We start from the raw sequence: 18720 nt of genomic DNA on the forward strand, positions 1-18720 counted from the left end.
CAGGAACAGGACGGAGACACGCTGGTTTGTTCTCTTGTGGCTGAAACTGTCTGATAGTAAAATCAAAAAACAGTTATTATAAAAATGAAGTTAAAATATTACAAGAAAAAGTTCCTACTCTCACATCTGGAGTTTAAACTTTATTCTGATGTTGAAACGAGAGGCTGAAACCAAACGAACGTAGACAGAAGCGTCCACATACTTTTGACCACAGAGTGAGTGGAGGCGCTGATGAAGATGAAGATGAAGAGGAGCACAGGCCAGATAGATTTGATCCACAGCCACCTGTCGCTCCTCGAAGAACAAAGGGAGGATGTGAGAGGAGAGGAGGAGATGAAAGTTGTCTTTATTCAGACAGTGTTTGGTCAGTGGGACAGCTGTGAGAGAGGAGGAGGAGGAGGAGGAGGAGGAGGAGGATTAAAAGGTCTCACAGCCTTTTATTCTCCCAGAATTCCTTTGTCCGCCGCTGTTAATCCTTCTGTAGAGGCAGAAAATGGACCCCCCGACCTCCTCTCCTCTCCACATGACCTCCTCCTCCTGCTGCTGCTGCTGCTGTCACATGACCTCCACCTCCTTTCTTCCACTCATCTGCTCCTCTTTTAACCTCCTTCCTTCCTCTCCTTCCTCCCAACGTGACGCCTCCTCGTCCGTCTCCTCTGACGTCCTGCTGCTGCGTCTTTAACTCTGTTTCATTTACATCTTTTTCTACTTTTATCTTCGCCTCTCTCCGACTCCTCATCATGTGTTCTTTCCTGTCTCCTCCTCCTCCTCCTCCTCCTCCTCCATCTTTCCTCTGTAGTTGACCTGTGGCATTAAACACCTCTCAGCCAATCACAAATCAGTATTTTTCTCAGGTTGAAGTGTTGATTAAAAACGTTATTTTCTGTCAGATGTCTTTGTGCGTTCAAGTGTTTGTGAGAAAGTCTGATTTCTCAGTTGTATTGCTACACTGAAGTTTTTGTGTTTTAATGTTTCAGTGTTTCTGACTTTGTTCATAATTTTTTTTTGTGTAAATAAATAAATACATAAATAAATAAACTCAGAACATGAAGAAGTTTATAAAATGTTTTATTTGACCTGTAGTTAAAAACTGATCATTAAACTAAACGTGTGTTTCGTCCTGCAGAGAGCAGACAGTGTGTCCACACAGAGGGAGGCGGCGCCCCCTGCTGGACGTCCTGCAGCTCTGCAGGTGCATTTACTGACACTCACACACTCAGACTCATCTCCTCTGTAGTTATATCAGAGTCATTAATGATGATCAGCTCAGAAAGATTAATTATCTAAAATATAAATTTATTTTTTTTGTTATTTTTCAGTTTATTGATGAATTCAAATGTTTCAGATGTAAATCAGCTGTGAATCAATGACTGTGAATCAATGACTGTGAATCAATGACTGATCAGAGTCTTGTTGTTCAGGTGTTTGATGAACTGCAGCTGTCGGCTGTTTTCACTCTGAACGTCTGTCGACTCAACGCCGAGAAAGACTTTGGTGAGTCAGTAATCACACACACACACACACACACACACACACACGTCACAGCTGTCAGAGGAAACTGACCTGACATCAGTTTAATGTTATAAGACTCAGATTCATCAGGAAACATGTTTCTCAGCTCTGCTCGACAGACAACATCAGGTCCCAGAATAGAGGAACGTTTTCATAAAATCCTAAAAACAAATTAAAAACACCCAGATAGAAAGATGCTCGCTGGTGTAAACCCTGCAGAAACTGTGTAAAAATAATGACTGAAATATCATTTGATCATTTTTTTCTAAATTCAGTAAGTTACACAGGAAGTACTGACTTAGTTGAAGCGTCCAGCTGCAGACGTTGAGCACAGGGGACGCTGAGGACGTTTAATCTCCTCAGTTAACTGAAGCAGATCCTCCAAAATGAACCAGTGCAGGGAGTTCCCTTAAACCACTGACAGTGCTGTGATAATTCTGATGCCTAGAAAACTGCCACAGAAGACGTCAGCTGGCTCACTCAGTCGTTGACCTGCATTAAAGGGATAGTGCACCCAAAACTGAAAATTCAGCCATTATCTACTCACCCATATGCCGAGGGAGGCTCAGGTGAAGTTTTAGAGTCCTCACATCACTTGCAGAGATCCAAGGGGAGAGGAGGTAGCAACACAACTCCACCTAATGGAGGCTGACGGCGCCCCAGATTCAAACGTCCAAAAACACATCATTGAAACCACAAAATATCTCCATACTGCTCGTCCGTAGTGATCCAAGTGTCCTGAAGCCCCGACATAAAAAGTTGTTTGGAAAAACCTCATTTGAACTCTGTTTTTAGCCTCACTGTAGCCTGTAGCTCTGACTGCCTCTCTGGGCACTGCGCTCACGTGTGTGTGCTCGGCATATGGGTGAGTAGATAATGGCTGAATCTTCATTTTTGGGTGCACTATCCCTTTAAGCTGCTCAGTAATAAAAGAGGCAAGAAATGAAGAAATTGAAATATCGCAGCCTTAAAAGTTTTAAAAGTCAGACTGAGGGAATGTGAAGACAACATGGCCGACGCCGAGCTGCTGCTTTCTGACACAGAGAGAGAATGAGGTGGAGAAAGTTTGCAACGTGCTCAAAAAGGAAAACGAAGAACTGAGAGACAAAACGAACAGGTTGGAAAATTTAAGGTTTCATTTCAAAATGGGGGGGCTCATATGAAACTGGAGGTTTGAGTGTCAGTCCATCAGTCACATTAATGTCATGAACATCAAACAGACAGAATCAGCATCACATCAGTCACATGACGTTAAAAGACAAACGCACACACAACGTGCACGACTGACATGAAGCTCCAGTTGATGGTCAGTTTTGGTGAGAGGCGTTCAGGGTCCTTACTGCTGTGGGGAAAAAGCTGGGAGTTCTAAACACTGAGGGAGACGTGTCCCTCCTGAGATCCACACCTGTGCCAGTGTGAAGAAGAGACGTCTTTATGATGTCTTTGTCCTCAGAGGCTTCAACCGTCCTCTGCTGTGATCACAACACATGAGAACAGTCAGCAGGTGAGCTGAAGACGTGTCTTGTATCTGATGAAGACGACAGGATGAAGGATCTGAACTGTTGATCTCCTGGTGTGGAGGAAACACAGAGGAGCAGTGTGTTTCTCATGTCTTTGGTTTCATAACAACAAACTAACAGACGTTGTGTCTCCACTCTGATGGTGCAGGTTTTGCGGTGACGGGTCACGTGGACGGAGTGGGGAAAAGTCGTGTCTTCGTCAGTGAGGTCGACGCGCTGGGACTGTCGGCCAGAGAAGGTCTGAATGTTTCTGTTGAAAGGGACAGTTGGCTTTATTTCACACATGATCTTCATGTTTGCATCAGCAGCTCAGTGTGTCACGTGTGATGAGACAGTGTTGGTGAGGACACCAGTATGAGATGAAGCATTTGAAGTAACTCCTGTCTGCCAGCAGGGGGCAGCCACGAGTCTGTCTCTTTGTTTCTGAGTTCGACCTGAAACAAAGAGACAGAAGATAAAACCAGTCGAGAGTTTGTGATGGAGCTTTATTGTGAAGGACCACACAGACACTTCCTGTTTATGTTATGTCTTTAAATCACCTGGAGTCACACTGTGTCACCTGTCATTAAAGGGTTAACTCCTGTGTTAATGTGTCTGTTTCCCATCAGGCCTCAGGGCGGGGGACGAGGTCCTGGCTGTGAACGGCGCTGTGGTGTCCGGTCTGGACCTGGACCTGATGCAGAGTCTCTTCAGCCACCAGAAGCTGCAGCTGCTGCTCAGGAGACACGAGGAGGCCGCCGAGCCCTGCCAGCCGCCGGCGCCACCGGACCTCCACCCCGGCTCCAATACTGGTACACCACACACACACACACAGTCCATCAGTTTATGTTCTGAACTTTAACAACAGATTTGACAGTGACAGTGGAGCAGACAGGAAGTACAGGGACACTCAGATGATGTCACAGATGATGTGTCTCAGACTCCTTCAGCTGTTCAACACGACGCCGTCAGTATTTGACAAAGGAGCTCCAGTTTCCTGCAGCGCCTGAAGGCACCTGCAGCTCCCAGAGGAGCTTTTAGTTTGAAAAGTCTTTTATTGTGAAGGGCGGTCGATGCTCAGTCAGGCACAGTTAGAGCTGCAGAGCAGAGGCTACAGCCCCAGAGGATTCTGGGTAAACTGCTGATGATTTATTCTCAGTGATGATGATCTGCTAGTGTGACTGAACTCACCTGTCAGAGGTCAGAGGTCACGTTCAGGAAGAAGGTCTATACAGTGACATAACTTTGACACAGACAGTTAAACTCATGTTGAACCTGATGCTGACTCCGCAGATCCTCCACACGGCGTCCCACTTCCTGTTTGTGACGACGTTTCATCAAAACCATCAGAGGACGCTGAGCTGCAGAGAGAGGTGAGAGGCTCCTCTTCATGTCTGTTTTAACTCTTCATCTCCTGTCGTGTCTAACAGGGTCAAATAATGAAGGTCAAAAGGTCAAAGGTCAGCTTGACTGTGACATCATCATGTTTTAACATCATATCTCAGGAACAGAAGGGGAGACATTTGGTCAGATACTGAATTGGTGACTCTAATCTTGAAACTGTGCTGATTGTATAGATCTTCTGTGTGTGAAGCATCCATGTTTTAGAGTCTGAAGCTTCTTTGCAGCAACATGCAGATTTGAAGCTTTGTCTCCTGCGACGGCTCCACGTGAGTCTGGACTCGTACTGGGTTTAAACTGGAACTGAAACATGACCAGTCTGTGGAGGCAGTTATACTAATTTCCTCCAGGTGCTCTGACATGTTCTCCCTGTGTCAGCGTGGGTTTCCTCCAGGTGCTCTGACATGTTCTCCCCGTGTCAGCGTGGGTTTCCTCCAGGTGCTCCGACATGTTCTCCCTGTGTCAGCGTGGGTTTCCTCCAGGTGCTCCCACATGTTCTCCCTGTGTCAGCGTGGGTTTCCTCCAGGTGCTCCCACATGTTCTCCCTGTGTCAGCGTGGGTTTCCTCCAGGTGCTCTGACATGTTCTCCCTGTGTCAGCGTGGGTTTCCTCCAGGTGCTCTGACATGTTCTCCCTGTGTCAGCGTGGGTTTCCTCCAGGTGCTCTGACATGTTCTCCCTGTGTCAGTGTGGGTTTCCTCCAGGTGCTCCGACATGTTCTCCCTGTGTCAGCGTGGGTTTCCTCCAGGTGCTCTGACATGTTCTCCCCGTGTCAGTGTGGGTTTCCTCCAGGTGCTCTGACATGTTCTCCCTGTGTCAGTGTGGGTTTCCTCCAGGTGCTCCCACATGTTCTCCCCGTGTCAGCGTGGGTTTCCTCCAGGTGCTCCCACATGTTCTCCCTGTGTCAGCGTGGGTTTCCTCCAGGTGCTCTGACATGTTCTCCCTGTGTCAGTGTGGGTTTCCTCCAGGTGCTCTGACATGTTCTCCCCGTGTCAGTGTGGGTTTCCTCCAGGTGCTCTGACATGTTCTCCTCGTGTCAGCGTGGGTTTCCTCCAGGTGCTCCGACATGTTCTCCCTGTGTCAGTGTGGGTTTCCTCCAGGTGCTCTGACATGTTCTCCCTGTGTCAGCGTGGGTTTCCTCCAGGTGCTCTGACATGTTCTCCCTGTGTCAGTGTGGGTTTCCTCCAGGTGCTCTGACATGTTCTCCCCATGTCAGCGTGGGTTTCCTCCAGGTGCTCTGACATGTTCTCCCTGTGTCAGCGTGGGTTTCCTCCAGGTGCTCCCACATGTTCTCCCCGTGTCAGCGTGGGTTTCCTCCAGGTGCTCTGACATGTTCTCCCTGTGTCAGTGTGGGTTTCCTCCAGGTGCTCTGACATGTTCTCCCTGTGTCAGTGTGGGTTTCCTCCAGGTGTTCCCTCATGTTCTCCCCGTGTCAGCGTGGGTTTCCTCCAGGTGCTCTGACATGTTCTCCCTGTGTCAGCGTGGGTTTCCTCCAGGTGCTCCCACATGTTCTCCCTGTGTCAGCGTGGGTTTCCTCCAGGTGCTCTTACATGTTCTCCCTGTATCAGCGTGGGTTTCCTCCAGGTGATCTGACATGTTCTCCCCGTGTCAGTGTGGGTTTCCTCCAGGTGCTCTGACATGTTCTCCCTGTGTCAGTGTGGGTTTCATCCAGGTGCTCCCACATGTTCTCCCCGTGTCAGCGTGGGTTTCCTCCAGGTGCTCTGACATGTTCTCCCTGTGTCAGTGTGGGTTTCCTCCAGGTGCTCTGACATGTTCTCCCTGTGTCAGTGTGGGTTTCCTCCAGGTGCTCCCACATGTTCTCCCTGTGTCAGCGTGGGTTTCCTCCAGGTGCTCTGACATGTTCTCCCTGTGTCAGCGTGGGTTTCCTCAGGTGCTCCGACATGTTCTCCTGTGTCAGCGTGGGTTTCCTCCAGGTGCTCTGACATGTTCTCCCTGTGTCAGTGTGGGTTTCCTCCAGGTGCTCCCACATGTTCTCCCCGTGTCAGCGTGGGTTTCCTCCAGGTGCTCTGACATGTTCTCCCTGTGTCAGTGTGGGTTTCCTCCAGGTGCTCTGACATGTTCTCCCTGTGTCAGTGTGGGTTTCCTCCAGGTGCTCCCACATGTTCTCCCTGTGTCAGCGTGGGTTTCCTCCAGGTGCTCTGACATGTTCTTCCAGTGTCAGCGTGGGTGTCGTCCGGGTGTCTGACATGTTCTCCTGTGTCAGCGTGGGTTTCCTCCAGGTGCTCCGACATGTTCTCCTGTGTCAGCGTGGGTTTCCTCCAGGTGCTCTGACATGTTCTCCTGTGTCAGCGTGGGTTTCCTCCAGGTGCTCTGACATGTTCTCCTATGTCAGCGTGGGTTTCCTCCAGGTGCTCTGACATGTTCTCCCCATGTCAGCGTGGGTTTCCTCCAGGTGCTCTGACATGTTCTCCCTGTGTCAGCGTGGGTTTCCTCCAGGTGCTCCCACATGTTCTCCCCGTGTCAGCGTGGGTTTCCTCCAGGTGCTCCCACATGTTCTCCCCGTGTCAGCGTGGGTTTCCTCCAGGTGCTCTGACATGTTCTCCCTGTGTCAGCGTGGGTTTCCTCCAGGTGCTCCCACATGTTCTCCCCGTGTCAGCGTGGGTTTCCTCCAGGTGCTCTGACATGTTCTCCCTGTGTCAGCGTGGGTTTCCTCCAGGTGCTCTGACATGTTCTCCCTGTGTCAGCGTGGGTTTCCTCCAGGTGCTCTGACATGTTCTCCCTGTGTCAGTGTGGGTTTCCTCCAGGTGCTCCCACATGTTCTCCCCGTGTCAGCGTGGGTTTCCTCCAGGTGCTCCCACATGTTCTCCCCGTGTCAGCGTGGGTTTCCTCCAGGTGCTCTGACATGTTCTCCCTGTGTCAGCGTGGGTTTCCTCCAGGTGCTCTGACATGTTCTCCCCGTGTCAGCGTGGGTTTCCTCCAGGTGCTCTGACATGTTCTCCCCGTGTCAGCGTGGGTTTCCTCCAGGTGCTCTGACATGTTCTCCCCGTGTCAGCGTGGGTTTCCTCCAGGTGCTCCAGCTTCAAGGCAGAGGCACCGTGAGGTCTCTGGGCCGTGGCTGCTGACATATATAACAGAACCACAGCGTGTGGACTCTGAGCTGTGGTTGGTGACGATCATTATCAGACTCCATCTCCAGTGTTGAACACCGTCAGTGCTGTGACGGAGCTGTTTGAAGGAGTCACAGGTGAAACAGGTGGAACTTTGTTGTGCAGCAGAAGGAACAGTGTAACTTCCTGTCAGTGAGAGGACCAGCTGTCCTGATGATGTCACAGTCTGTGTGTTTACTTCACTCAAACTGCTGAAATCTTTTCCCACAATCCTCCTGTGCTCCCTGAAGCTCAGACACCTTCTGTGTCACATGACCTGTGATCAGGCTGATAATCCCGGCTTACACCTGCAGCAGTGTTTGTGTGTAAAGTCTGACCTGAGGTGGATTAATGGCGTCCGCTCGGAGGAACGCAGAGAGCTTGTAGATGTTGTTTCTACCAGACGGCTCCCGGAGGCGACCTCTGACCCCGGCCGAGGCCTCCCCGACCTCCTGCTCTCTGAACATGGGCGCTCTGTGCTGGGTGCTGCCGCTGGAGGAGGACGAGGAGATGCTGGAGGAGGAAGAGGAGGAGGAGGAGGGGGAGGGAGAGGAGGTGTTCCCTGGTGTCGGGCTGGTGGAGCGGCTGCTGGACGAGACGGCTTGCTGCCTGAGCTGCCTGCAGCCGACTGAGGGCCTCGTCCTGCTGGTATACTGTCTGTCTGTCTGTCTGTCTGTGAGGCTCGTGTTGCGTTTAATGAACCCTTGTTACAGTCGTACATGTCGCTGTTGTCTCCTCTGTGGTGTAAACAGCAGATGTTTCAGTATCAGAGACGAGTCGCTGTGTGAATGTGAGGCGTCGTCTGAGCGTGTGCAGTTTATCAGTCTGACTCTTCAGATTATGATGATGAACGAGGCGGCTGGTTGGTCAGTGAACACCTCGTCCAGGGTCAAACTGAGAACACTGCTGCAACGTCTTTATGTGTTTTCTCATGTTCATCTCTTCAGTTGGTCTGAGCCGAATGTTCTCAGGTCAGAACGTTCGGCTCAGACCTGAGAACGTTGGAAGGTCTGAGGAGAAGCGTCGACAAGAATGTCTTTTAGATGGTTTGACTCTGGTTTGACTTTGTCCTCAGAACGTGGAGTGTGTTCACGCTCTGTACCAGACCTTCCCAGAAGGCCCGGCGGAGGAGGCCGACGTCCCCAGAAATCCCTACAGCCGAGAGGGCGGCCTACAGCCTGCGAGCCCCGCCCACCTGAGTGTGTGTCAGCATCTGCGGAAAGTCATCCAGGAACTGGTCGACACTGAGAAGTCCTACGTCAAGGTCAGTCAGTGCCGCTGATGCTGCAAAAATACGACTGATACTGTTGTTGTGTGTCTGAGCTGTGACGATGACCTGCTGTCGTCTCCATCAGGACCTGGTCCGTCTGTTTGACGTCTACCTGACTCCGCTGCAGAAGGAAACCTTCCTCAGTAAAGAAGAGGTACACACACACGCACACACACACACACGCACACACACGGTTGTTGTTGGCGGTGTCTCTGAACGCAGCGTCTCTCTTTCAGATGGAGGCGTTATTCGGCAGCCTGCCGGAGATGTTGGACTTCCAGAGAGTTTTCCTTCAGACGCTGGAGGAGAGGATCGCTTCCTGTCCCAACTTCAGTCACCTGGAAACACCTGCGCAGTTCAAGGTGACGACTCAGCAGTGACATCACAGATTCAATCCGACCTGTCGTAGCAGAGGTTTTAAATCTTTGTCTCTCTTTGTTCAAAGAAACTCCTCTTCTCACTTGGAGGATCTTTTCTTTACTACGCCGACCACTTCAAACACTACAGCGGCTTCTGTGCCAACCACATCAAGGTGCAGAAGGTCCTGGAGAGAGGCGAGTGTCATCTGTCCCACTGCACCTGAACACAACCTCACAGTCTCTGATGATGTTCTGAGTCTGAAATAAACCGATGTTTGTGTTCGTCTCTCACAGCGAAGACAGACGGAGCCTTCAAACACTTCCTGGAGGCGAGGAATCCGACCAATCAGCACTCGTCGTCTCTGGAGTCGTACCTGATCAAACCGGTTCAGAGGGTCCTGAAGTATCCACTGCTGCTGAGAGAGCTGGTGTCTCTGACTGACCCTGAAAGCCCCGAACACACACACCTCACGGGTACACACACACACACACACACACACACACACACACCTGACAGGTAGCTGTAATGATCACCTGTAGAGGTATTAATGTTTCTACTTATTTAGATAAATAAATATATGACTTTGTTACGTAAATGACTGTGTGTGTGTGTGTGTGTGTGTGTGTGTGTGTGTGTTGCTGACTGTAATCCCCCTGCTGTCCACACAGAGGCGCTGCGAGCGATGGAGAAGGTGGCGACTCACATCAACGAGATGCAGAAGATCTACGAGGATTACGGCTGCGTGTTCGACCAGCTGGCTGCGGAGCAGAGCTCACCTGACAAACAGGTACACACACACATACACACACACCCACACTCACTCACACAAACACACATGCTCAGTGTTTCCTGTTGGACCGTCTGCAGTCATCGATCTGTCCCCTGCAGGTGACGGAGATCTCGATGGGGGAGTTCCTGGTGCACTCGTCGGTGGTGTGGCTGAACCCTCTGCCCTCTCTGGGTCGACTGAGGAAAGAACCTGAGCTCACGCTGTTCGGTGCGTTCACGTTCTGATCGCTCTGCGTGTGTGTAGACGAGTGTGAGTGTGTGAGTAACGGTGTGTGTCCTCCTGTTGTGTCCTCAGTGTTCAAACGAGCCGTCATCCTGGTTTACCGAGAGAACAGCAAGATGAAGAAGAGGATGGTGAGTCTTCCTCTGCACAAACCATCTCCAGGTGTTTTTACACAGTAGAAGGTTTTACATGTGAACACTGTGTCCTCCGTGTTCCTGCTGAGCTTCGTCTCAAACCTCCGTCCCTCCACTCAGACGCTGGTTTCACTTCAGAACTTTGTAAACCAGCCAGCAGAGACGTGTTGTTACTAAAGGATCCATCAGTCTGAGATTAATCAGATTTGTTTCCACGTCCCAGTGAACCCAAGATACAGGTTCAGTTTCACAAAAGGACAGAAGTCCATATTTGGACATTTCGGGGACTGTGTTGAAACGTTACACTGAGACGTCTTGTTAAAGAGCAGGAGTGATGAGCTGCAGCCGACACCTTCCACTCCTGTCTTATTGATTTATTGATTTATTTATCCGTCTTTATGAACAGAAACCTCACACACTGAGTCCGATGTGTGTTATTGTTTTATTTGTTGTAAAAATTCACATCACATGACAAAATGAAAAGACACGTTTCCACTGGAGTTGCCGATCTGAGTGACATCACTTCCTCCCCGTCTTTCATTTGGCACCACAGAGGCGAAAAATGCAGGAAATTTTATTTGTTCCAAAAAATTGTAATGACGGACAAAAGTTTCAGACTCAGTGTGCAAACATGACTGACGAAACGTGAGGTCATATTTATTTTTAGACGTGCAACAATTTCAGGTTTAAAACAGAACCAAACGACGGCAGCATCAGGTCACTCCAATGTGTGATTTTAGACAGCTCTATGACATCACAGAAGCAAAAGATGCATGACAGACGTGACATGTAATATACACGTCGACAGCGCTTCATAAATAATTGCTTCAATAACAATCATTTAGCGTCCCTGTTATATGGCGGCTGATCTCGTCTTCTGCTCAGAGGGTAAGGAGCTCCTTGACCTCATTGTTTGAGTTAGCCGCTAACTGCTAACAGCCGCTGTTCTTCTTCTTTGAGTTAGCCGCTAACTGCTAACAGCCGCTGTTCTTCTTCTTTGAGTTAGCCGCTAACTGCTAACAGCTGCTGTTCTTCTTCTTTGAGTTAGCCGCTAACTGCTAACAGCCGCTGTTCTTCTTCTTTGAGTTAGCTGCTAACTGCTAACAGCTGCTGTTCTTCTTCTTTGAGTTAGCCGCTAACTGCTAACAGCTGCCGTTCTTCTTCTTTGAGTTAGCTGCTAACTGTTAACAGTTGCTTTTTAGATCTCCTGTGGTGGGTGGCACACGTCCATGATCGCTCCGTCTCCGGCTCAGAAACAAGACAACTCTGTCCCTCCATTCCACGATCGTACCTTTTATACAGAATGGCGAGGCTTAATAACAGTGTTATATTCCCGCCTTGAACAGGAAGTGTAAAAAAATGTTTTGTATTTGTTTCAATACATGGACGCCAAGTACTGAAGTTGGTTTTTTTTTTTTTTATTTCAGATACAGTTTAAATCTCTGGTAGCCTCCCAGAATAATAAAATCAGCTGTGTTTTGTGTTTTCAGTCCACCAGGTCCACTCTGCTGTGAGTCAGACGACCAATCATAAGGCTGATTAATTACAGCATGTCACAGGACATTTAAAATGATATTAATATTGTATAATGACTTCAGTATTGTGATAGTATCATATCGTGGTCATGTCCTCTCTACCCACACTGGAAGTTTTCTGATGTTCTTGAACGCCTCACTGCTCTCATATCTGTTTCACCACATGGTGACATTTTGCTGAGCTTTGAGGCTCTGAGGACACACACGGGTGTCGTAGGGTTAAGTTATGTGCTGTGTCACACTGGGCTTTGTAAATAAAACTGAGCTGAGTTAAATGACAGGTTCACGTCACCTGCAGCAGGTTCAGTGTCCGCTGATTATGAAATATTAATAACTGATAAAGTTTGTTTTCTGTTGGACAGACCGGCTCTCGCTCAGCTGATCTGGACCCCTTCAGGTTCCGCTGGTTAATCCCAGTTTCAGCGGTTCAGGTGCGACCGGCCAACATCACAGGTCAGTGAATCTCTCAGTGAACACATGAACATGAACATTAATATTCTGCTGTTGTTCTGAATCTGATCCGAGTCGTGTAAACAAACAGACTGTGTTTGGATTTTCTGAATAAGACTTTCTGATCAGCACATGTTGGTATATGTGATTCATATAAATCAGGTTTTAGCAGCATTATTCAGAACATTCATCTCAGCTGATGTTTTTCCTGCAGTTTGCGACACACAGCTTCTGTTTACAGTCAGCTGTGTGCGTTGTCATGGAGATGCTGTAAACAACCCAACTCACCAACAGTTTGTTAGGCTGTGGGGTAAAGACACATGTCCAACACACGAACTGTTAGACATGGTTTTTGGACACGTTTAAATATCACAACACAGACCTTCTGAAGGTGACTAAATGAATGAATGAATGAATGAATGACTGTACTGTTGCAAAAAAGCAAAATAACCAGCAGCTCCAGTTTTCTACATTCTGACGTGACCATTAACACGTTAATCAGCACGGCTGCATGAGAACATGAGTGTTAGTGGAATATTCATGTTCATCAGTGACCTGAACGCCTCACAGGAGTTTGATCTTTTTCACAATAAGAGCAGAAACTGTCTGTCTGTGAGTGTCCAGCAGGAGGCGCTGCAGATACTGAGACTGTGACCTGACACATGAAGTCTGAGTGTGTGTGTGTGTGTGTGTGTGTGTGTGTGTGTGTGTGTGTTTGTACTTTTACTGAGGTCAGTTATTGAATATTTGTGTTTCAGGCTCAGAGAATGAGTGTGTGTGGGAGCTGGTTCACTGCAGGTCGGAGGTGGAGGGACGACCAGAGACGGTGTTTCAGCTCTGCAGCAGGTAAAAACATTTTATTATTCATAATCAATCTGTTTGATCACATTATTATTATTATTATTATCATTATTATCATTGTGTTGGACTCAGTTTAAAGGTTTTCATGTTGGAGTTAAGTTCAGTTTGATAGTTGATCAGTAGCTGACAGATGATTCACTGGACACTACTTCAATACTCAGTCACTTGTTTTGAATCATTTCGTCCTGTGAGAAGTTTCAGTTTTTCTAAATGACATCACAGTGAATTTAATATATTTGACTCTGGACCTCTGTGATGTCACTGTTTCCTGATGTCTTTTAGTCAGCTGATGAATTATTAATGTAAATAACTCGGCGCTGTGCGTGCTGTTGTGTTTGTGTTTCAGTGGTTTGGAGACGAAGGCCAGCGTGCTGCGAGCTCTGCGCTCCCTCCTCAGAGACCGAGCGCCCGCCGGCTCCCTGAGGAGGACCAGGCTGTCGACGGCAGAGAGGAGCAGCTCCTGGAGGAGGAGGCAGCAGCGATGTCGCTCTGACACCCAGAGGATGACTCATCATCATCATCATCACCATCACCACCAGCCGGAGGAGAGCTGCCGACCCGACGGCAGATCCGTCCTGGGTGACACCTGCTCGGAGCCTCTGCTGCCGAGCCACGCCGCCTCCGACCCTGCAGGGAAGAGGACCAGACTCTGCTCCCTGACCAGCGAGCTGGAGGCTCAGCTGCAGCGGCTCAACTTCACCGAGGAGGAGGCGGAGCGAGGAGCAGCGGCGTCTCAGAGCGACAAGGAGAAGAGGCGGAGCTCCAGTCTGAAGCGAAGTCCTGGAGAAGTGCTGGACCTGAGCAGCCTGCTGGAGAGAGACTTCAGCGTTCAGAGCATGAGCTCCATGATCAACGAGGACTGTTTCTACGACAGCGTGCTGGGCGCACAGAAGGCCGCTGTTCCCACGCTACAGGGCTAAAGCTAACGTGCTAACATGGAGGAGACTGACGCCAGAACCTTTTCTAACGTCTGTCCTCCATCACCTGGAAGTTCTCATGAATCAACTCATCATGAAGGATTCATACGGACGTGAACACGAATACACGGCTGACTGACGAGCTAACTGTCACCGCTACAAGACCTCACACGTCTGGAATAAATCTTGTCTATAACATTTGGAATATAACGCCGTCTGATTGGCTCATTTCTACCTCTGGAAATAAATGAAGTTTCTTCCAGTAGATGAAGTCCAGCACACTATGACACCGGCTCAGTCAGCGTCACAACTTTCTGGAGATGTGAAGTGAAAGGAGACGCTGGCTCCTCAAGTGTTATTCAGGCATTTCAGATTCTTCTTCTTTTAAATGTTCTCTGCGTCATTTGACATTAAAGCTCCTGAAATAAATCAACAACACAAATCACATCACGATGAATGGATGACTGCGGCAGAGATTTTTACACTGGAAGGTAAAAACAGACACAGTTTGATGAAACTCAACTGTGACAGATTTAAAAAATGAAATCAAAACATTCAAACAAAAAAGATCCAAAAAACAAAAAAACATAACTTTGAGAGAAAAGTTATATTACTGGAATAAAAATACAATTTTATAAAAAGAAAATATGTCATTATTGATGAGTACAGTTCTTTGACTTTTACATTTTTCTCAAAAAAAAAGAAAAGAAAATTAGTTTATTTTTGAAATATCAACACTTTCCCCTAAAAATGCACCTTTATTGGCCTCAGCTTTATTAAGGGTGGATTTTATTCTCAAAAAATCTTTTCACATGAAATTTTGACTTAAATCTTTTTTGGAAACATCACAGTTTTAAATTAACTTTTTTCCTTCTAAAATGACATTTTTATTTTTTATAAAATGAAACTCTTTCACAGACCTTATTTCAGACATCGAACCAAAACACACTTAAAGACCAGGAAACAGGAAGTGCTAACATGCTAATATGCTAACTCATTTCCAGGTTGTAGGACTCCTGCATGACTCTATTAACTTAACATGATGAATTTTATTTCCAAAAATCTGACATTTCTCCTGAAAGTAACAAAAATACTTTTTTTTCTTTTTTAAATTGATTTTATTCTTGAAACATCACAATTTCTTCTCTTTCTTATAATACTGAGATGTGTTGGTTTTTTTTTAAAGTCGGACTTCTTTCTTGTTTTACAAAATTTCAACTTTTTCATCAAAATATTTTGACTTTATCCTGAAATGTTTTTTTCCTCCCAGTGGCTCCAAAACTTTGTCAGCAGACTCCAGAAGCTTCGTTCGTGTGTCAGGGTGAAAACTGGAGTTAATCCACAAACCACTTTGAGGAAATTTGTTTCTTTGTTCGTGGGAACTTTAAAGAAAACTTTTCTGTTTGAACATTAGAAATCACACGGTGGATTTAATCGTTTTCAAAGGACCAAAGACTCAAAAATCACGAGTGACCTCAAAAACTTCAAAACACAAGAATCTGCAGCTCAGTACTGTTTTTAACTGGACTACATTTCCTGGATGAAGCTACAAGCCTGATGGATCTATGGAAACTTATTTTACATTTCAGTTCTCATCTCTCGCTGACGGGACGTCTCTTCCTGTCAGACGAGGATTTTTGGTTCCAGGAGTCAGAAACAGACAAACGTCGGACTCTTCAGTGATTTGCTGCACTCGGCTGCCTGAACGAACGCATCAGTGTTTTTTAGCATCGTGTTGTCGTGTTCGTGCTGTAAATATATTTCGTGTACAGTTTACGTCTCCGTTGTAGTTTTCTGTTCAACAGATATTTTCTTGACAAAAGCAGTTTGGAGGAAAAACGTTCGGAGCTGCTGGATCGAATCAAAAAGACTTTGAGTTTTTGTATTTATACTTTTTGTTGTGTGACTGAAACACTGCGAAGCAGACAGTGTCTCGTTTTTGATGAACGTAACTCGAGTTGTTTTTTATTAACTGTTAAAGTATTTGGTAATTTATTTTCTTAAATATTTGTGTACATCTTTTTAATGACTTTTGATGCTGTTTAATTCCAATAAATGAATATTTAATACGTGTTTTAACGAGGTTCATTTTACTTTAAACTCTGCTCTCTGAGCTCTCTGTGTCCTCCTCAGTCAAAATATGAACAGGAATTTAAATTCAGAGATCTGAGATATTTGTTTGATAATGAGCTCGCTGAGCCAAGGTTAACCTTTGAAGGAGCAGTTCAGCATTTCTGGGAAACTAATTTATTCTCTTTGGCTTTGACAGTGAGATGTTGAGATGAAGCAGATGAATGGAGCTTTATGATGAGCACGAAATATTTACTGGAGTTTAATCATCTTGATCAGCAGTGGGCGTGTCTTTGTCTCAGTTCGCTCCACCATGAGACGGTTTTACGTCGAACCAGTCCCAAGGGTACAGATGACCTTGGCCCAAGGCCATAGGGGGTCCATGAAAAGGTCTATGGCTAACCTTTAAATGGAATCAAGTACAACAGTTTCCTTTCTGACTTAAATCACTGAAAATACAGGTTCTATGTATTTACATGATAGATAGATGTACGTTTATCATTACAACATGTTTCACCGTCCATCTGACGCCTGGCGGTCAGGTCAGCTGATTGGTGGCTGATCAGGAGGCTCCCAGACGTCCCTCTTTGGTCTGGACTTGTCTCTGATCCATCGAGTCCTGTGGTGTCTGGCACTGTGGCGTTGGTGAAGCACGACCCACAGACGATGGATCACATTGTGGTTTGGGGAGACTTGAACTCTTGGTGGAGCGTCAGGTGTCATCCATGTGAACATCAGGACTAAAGGTTTCTCTGCAGAACATCTGACCGTAACAAGATGATCAAAATCTCTTCACCTGTCAGTGGTTTGAATGTTTTAGCTGATCGGTGTGTTGACGACAGAAAACAAATGTTCTTCCTCTTCCTCCTCCTCATCACAGAATACGATGTCAGGTATTAACAGATTTAACTGATCTTTAAAAGAACAGACTGAACCTCGTGACATCAGAATCTAACAGCTGTTGTGTTTCAGTTTGAACCAGTCACATGATGAGTTTGTCCCCAAAAAACAATTATACTAATTTTACTCACTGCTGCTATACACTCTGTGTGAGTGAGTGAGTGAGTGAGTGAGTGAGTGCATACTTCTCCATGCTACATAGTGAGGACCAGAATATGTATTTTAGCAACACCGTGAGGACATTTTAGAAAGTGAGGACATATTGGCTGGTCCTCACTTCTGCAAAGGCCTGTGTGAGGGTTTAGATTTGATTTTAGGGTCAAGGTCAGGGTCAGGCCGTTGGTCATGGCGGTTCAGGTTGGGGTCAGGGGCTGAGGAATGCATTATTCCAGCCAGGGTCCTCACAAAGATAGAAGTACAAGAATATGTGTGTTGGGTCTTTGTCTCCTCATCGTCGGACTGAAAACATTTTTCTGAACGAAAGAACAGACGAGAACAAAGAGGAGGTTTGTGTTTATGTTCTCACTGAGGAACGTTAGTGTACGAATTAATTTATGTTTTTAATTTATTTTAACTTGACCTCAGAGTCCCCGCATGCTCCGAACGTTCTGTTTCTGACAGAAAAGACATTTGAAAAAAGAAATGAAAGTGTTAAAAGTGTGTGTGTCTCTCTTCAGCTCTTGTTGCCACAGTAACTGCTGCGCTGAGGAGAAAGATAAAAACCTTCACACACACTTTGACTCTGAAAATAGGAAACATTAATAATCTGCATCATTAGTTTCATCATCATTCACTGTCATCAGCTTGTTTTTTATTTAAGACTTTTAAAGAGTGTTTTATTACAACAGATAAAATAATCTAATCTGTGTTTAACGTCCGAACAGACATGATGACAGAGAACCTGTAGGAACAACAGAGCCTGTCGTTATTATTTCTGTCCGTACATCTCGGCTGTATCTGTGGGCGGACCGTGAGATGATGGGCCCCTGCTCGCAGATGTGTGACCGCCCCGCCATCGCTCTCGATGACGTCACCAGGGCGAGATGACGGTGGCCGTATCCATTGTTACGTACGGTCTAAAACATACAGACACATTTTATTACCAACAAACAGGAGAGAACATGAAAGACTTTTAAGATCCAGTGTGTCAGATTCAGCAGGGTTTAGTGACGTCTATCAGTGAGGATTACAGATTACAGATTACAACCAGCTGAAACTGCTGTCAGAATTCCTTCAGTGGTGATTATTGAGGAGCTGAATTATCTCAGAGGTCTCTTCCTCTCAGAAACAAACACACCTGATTTAAACCACTGAATAAAACAGGTTCATGTTACAAGTCATCGTTTCTCTGACTACAGCAGCCAGCATGAAAACATGAATGTTCCCATCTAGAGCTGCTGTTCAGCCTCTCACGCTGCCTCTTCAAGGAGGGAGTTTCAGGCTGTGATTTCACCTCACTGCTCTGTATGAAAGGCACAATCACAGAATGAGGGGACAGAGTTGTCGGTATAAACGGGACAGGCGGCAGCACAGGTGTGATGTTTTGACGACGTGTTATGTGTGCGACCCACTGTGGGAGATTTAAAAAGCAGCAGTTAGCCGTTAGCAGCTAACTCGAAGAGGGCTCCATGTCATTGGTCCGACATCCCGTTGTTCCGATATGTGATTATACTAGGCTATACTGTATTTGTGTA

The 18720-nt window shown here is 46.8% G+C and overlaps 3 protein-coding genes across 4 annotated transcripts in view; 2 read left to right on the top strand and 1 right to left on the bottom strand.

The window, feature by feature from the left end:
- The window catches only part of LOC125897552 (rho guanine nucleotide exchange factor TIAM2), a 32160-nt gene extending 16042 nt beyond the window's left edge, over positions 1-16118 (top strand). Inside the window, exons 8-23 of the mRNA XM_049590957.1 lie at positions 1127-1192; positions 1422-1494; positions 3181-3270; positions 3641-3823; positions 4305-4384; positions 8593-8781; positions 8873-8941; positions 9024-9149; positions 9233-9341; positions 9441-9620; positions 9816-9934; positions 10036-10144; positions 10232-10290; positions 12191-12281; positions 13037-13124; positions 13486-16118. Coding sequence (XP_049446914.1) covers positions 1127-1192; positions 1422-1494; positions 3181-3270; positions 3641-3823; positions 4305-4384; positions 8593-8781; positions 8873-8941; positions 9024-9149; positions 9233-9341; positions 9441-9620; positions 9816-9934; positions 10036-10144; positions 10232-10290; positions 12191-12281; positions 13037-13124; positions 13486-14059 — 2205 coding nt within the window. The 3' untranslated portion in view covers positions 14060-16118. The remainder of the gene's footprint in view (positions 1-1126; positions 1193-1421; positions 1495-3180; positions 3271-3640; positions 3824-4304; positions 4385-8592; positions 8782-8872; positions 8942-9023; positions 9150-9232; positions 9342-9440; positions 9621-9815; positions 9935-10035; positions 10145-10231; positions 10291-12190; positions 12282-13036; positions 13125-13485) is intronic.
- Positions 1-18720, bottom strand: part of LOC125896593 (NACHT, LRR and PYD domains-containing protein 12-like) — a 451585-nt gene that overhangs the window by 242991 nt on the left and 189874 nt on the right. The gene's annotated exons all lie outside the window — the stretch shown is intronic.
- Positions 4413-7967, top strand: LOC125896613 (uncharacterized). Of its 2 annotated transcripts, XM_049589294.1 has the most exons (6): positions 4413-4938; positions 5071-5158; positions 6521-6564; positions 6956-7087; positions 7176-7263; positions 7352-7967. In XM_049589294.1, exons 1-6 carry the CDS (start codon positions 4773-4775, stop codon positions 7491-7493), a joined length of 660 nt encoding a protein of 219 aa, XP_049445251.1. In that variant the 5' UTR covers positions 4413-4772; the 3' UTR covers positions 7494-7967. The 2 variants fall into 2 exon arrangements, 1 of the variants encoding a protein (XP_049445251.1); XR_007450295.1 differs by lacking the exons at positions 4413-4938; positions 5071-5158; positions 6521-6564 and adding an exon at positions 6340-6520 and having other exon boundaries at positions 7000-7967.

The sequence above is a fragment of the Epinephelus fuscoguttatus genome, linkage group LG11, assembly GCF_011397635.1.
Source record: "Epinephelus fuscoguttatus linkage group LG11, E.fuscoguttatus.final_Chr_v1".
Lineage (NCBI taxonomy): Eukaryota > Metazoa > Chordata > Actinopteri > Perciformes > Serranidae > Epinephelus > Epinephelus fuscoguttatus.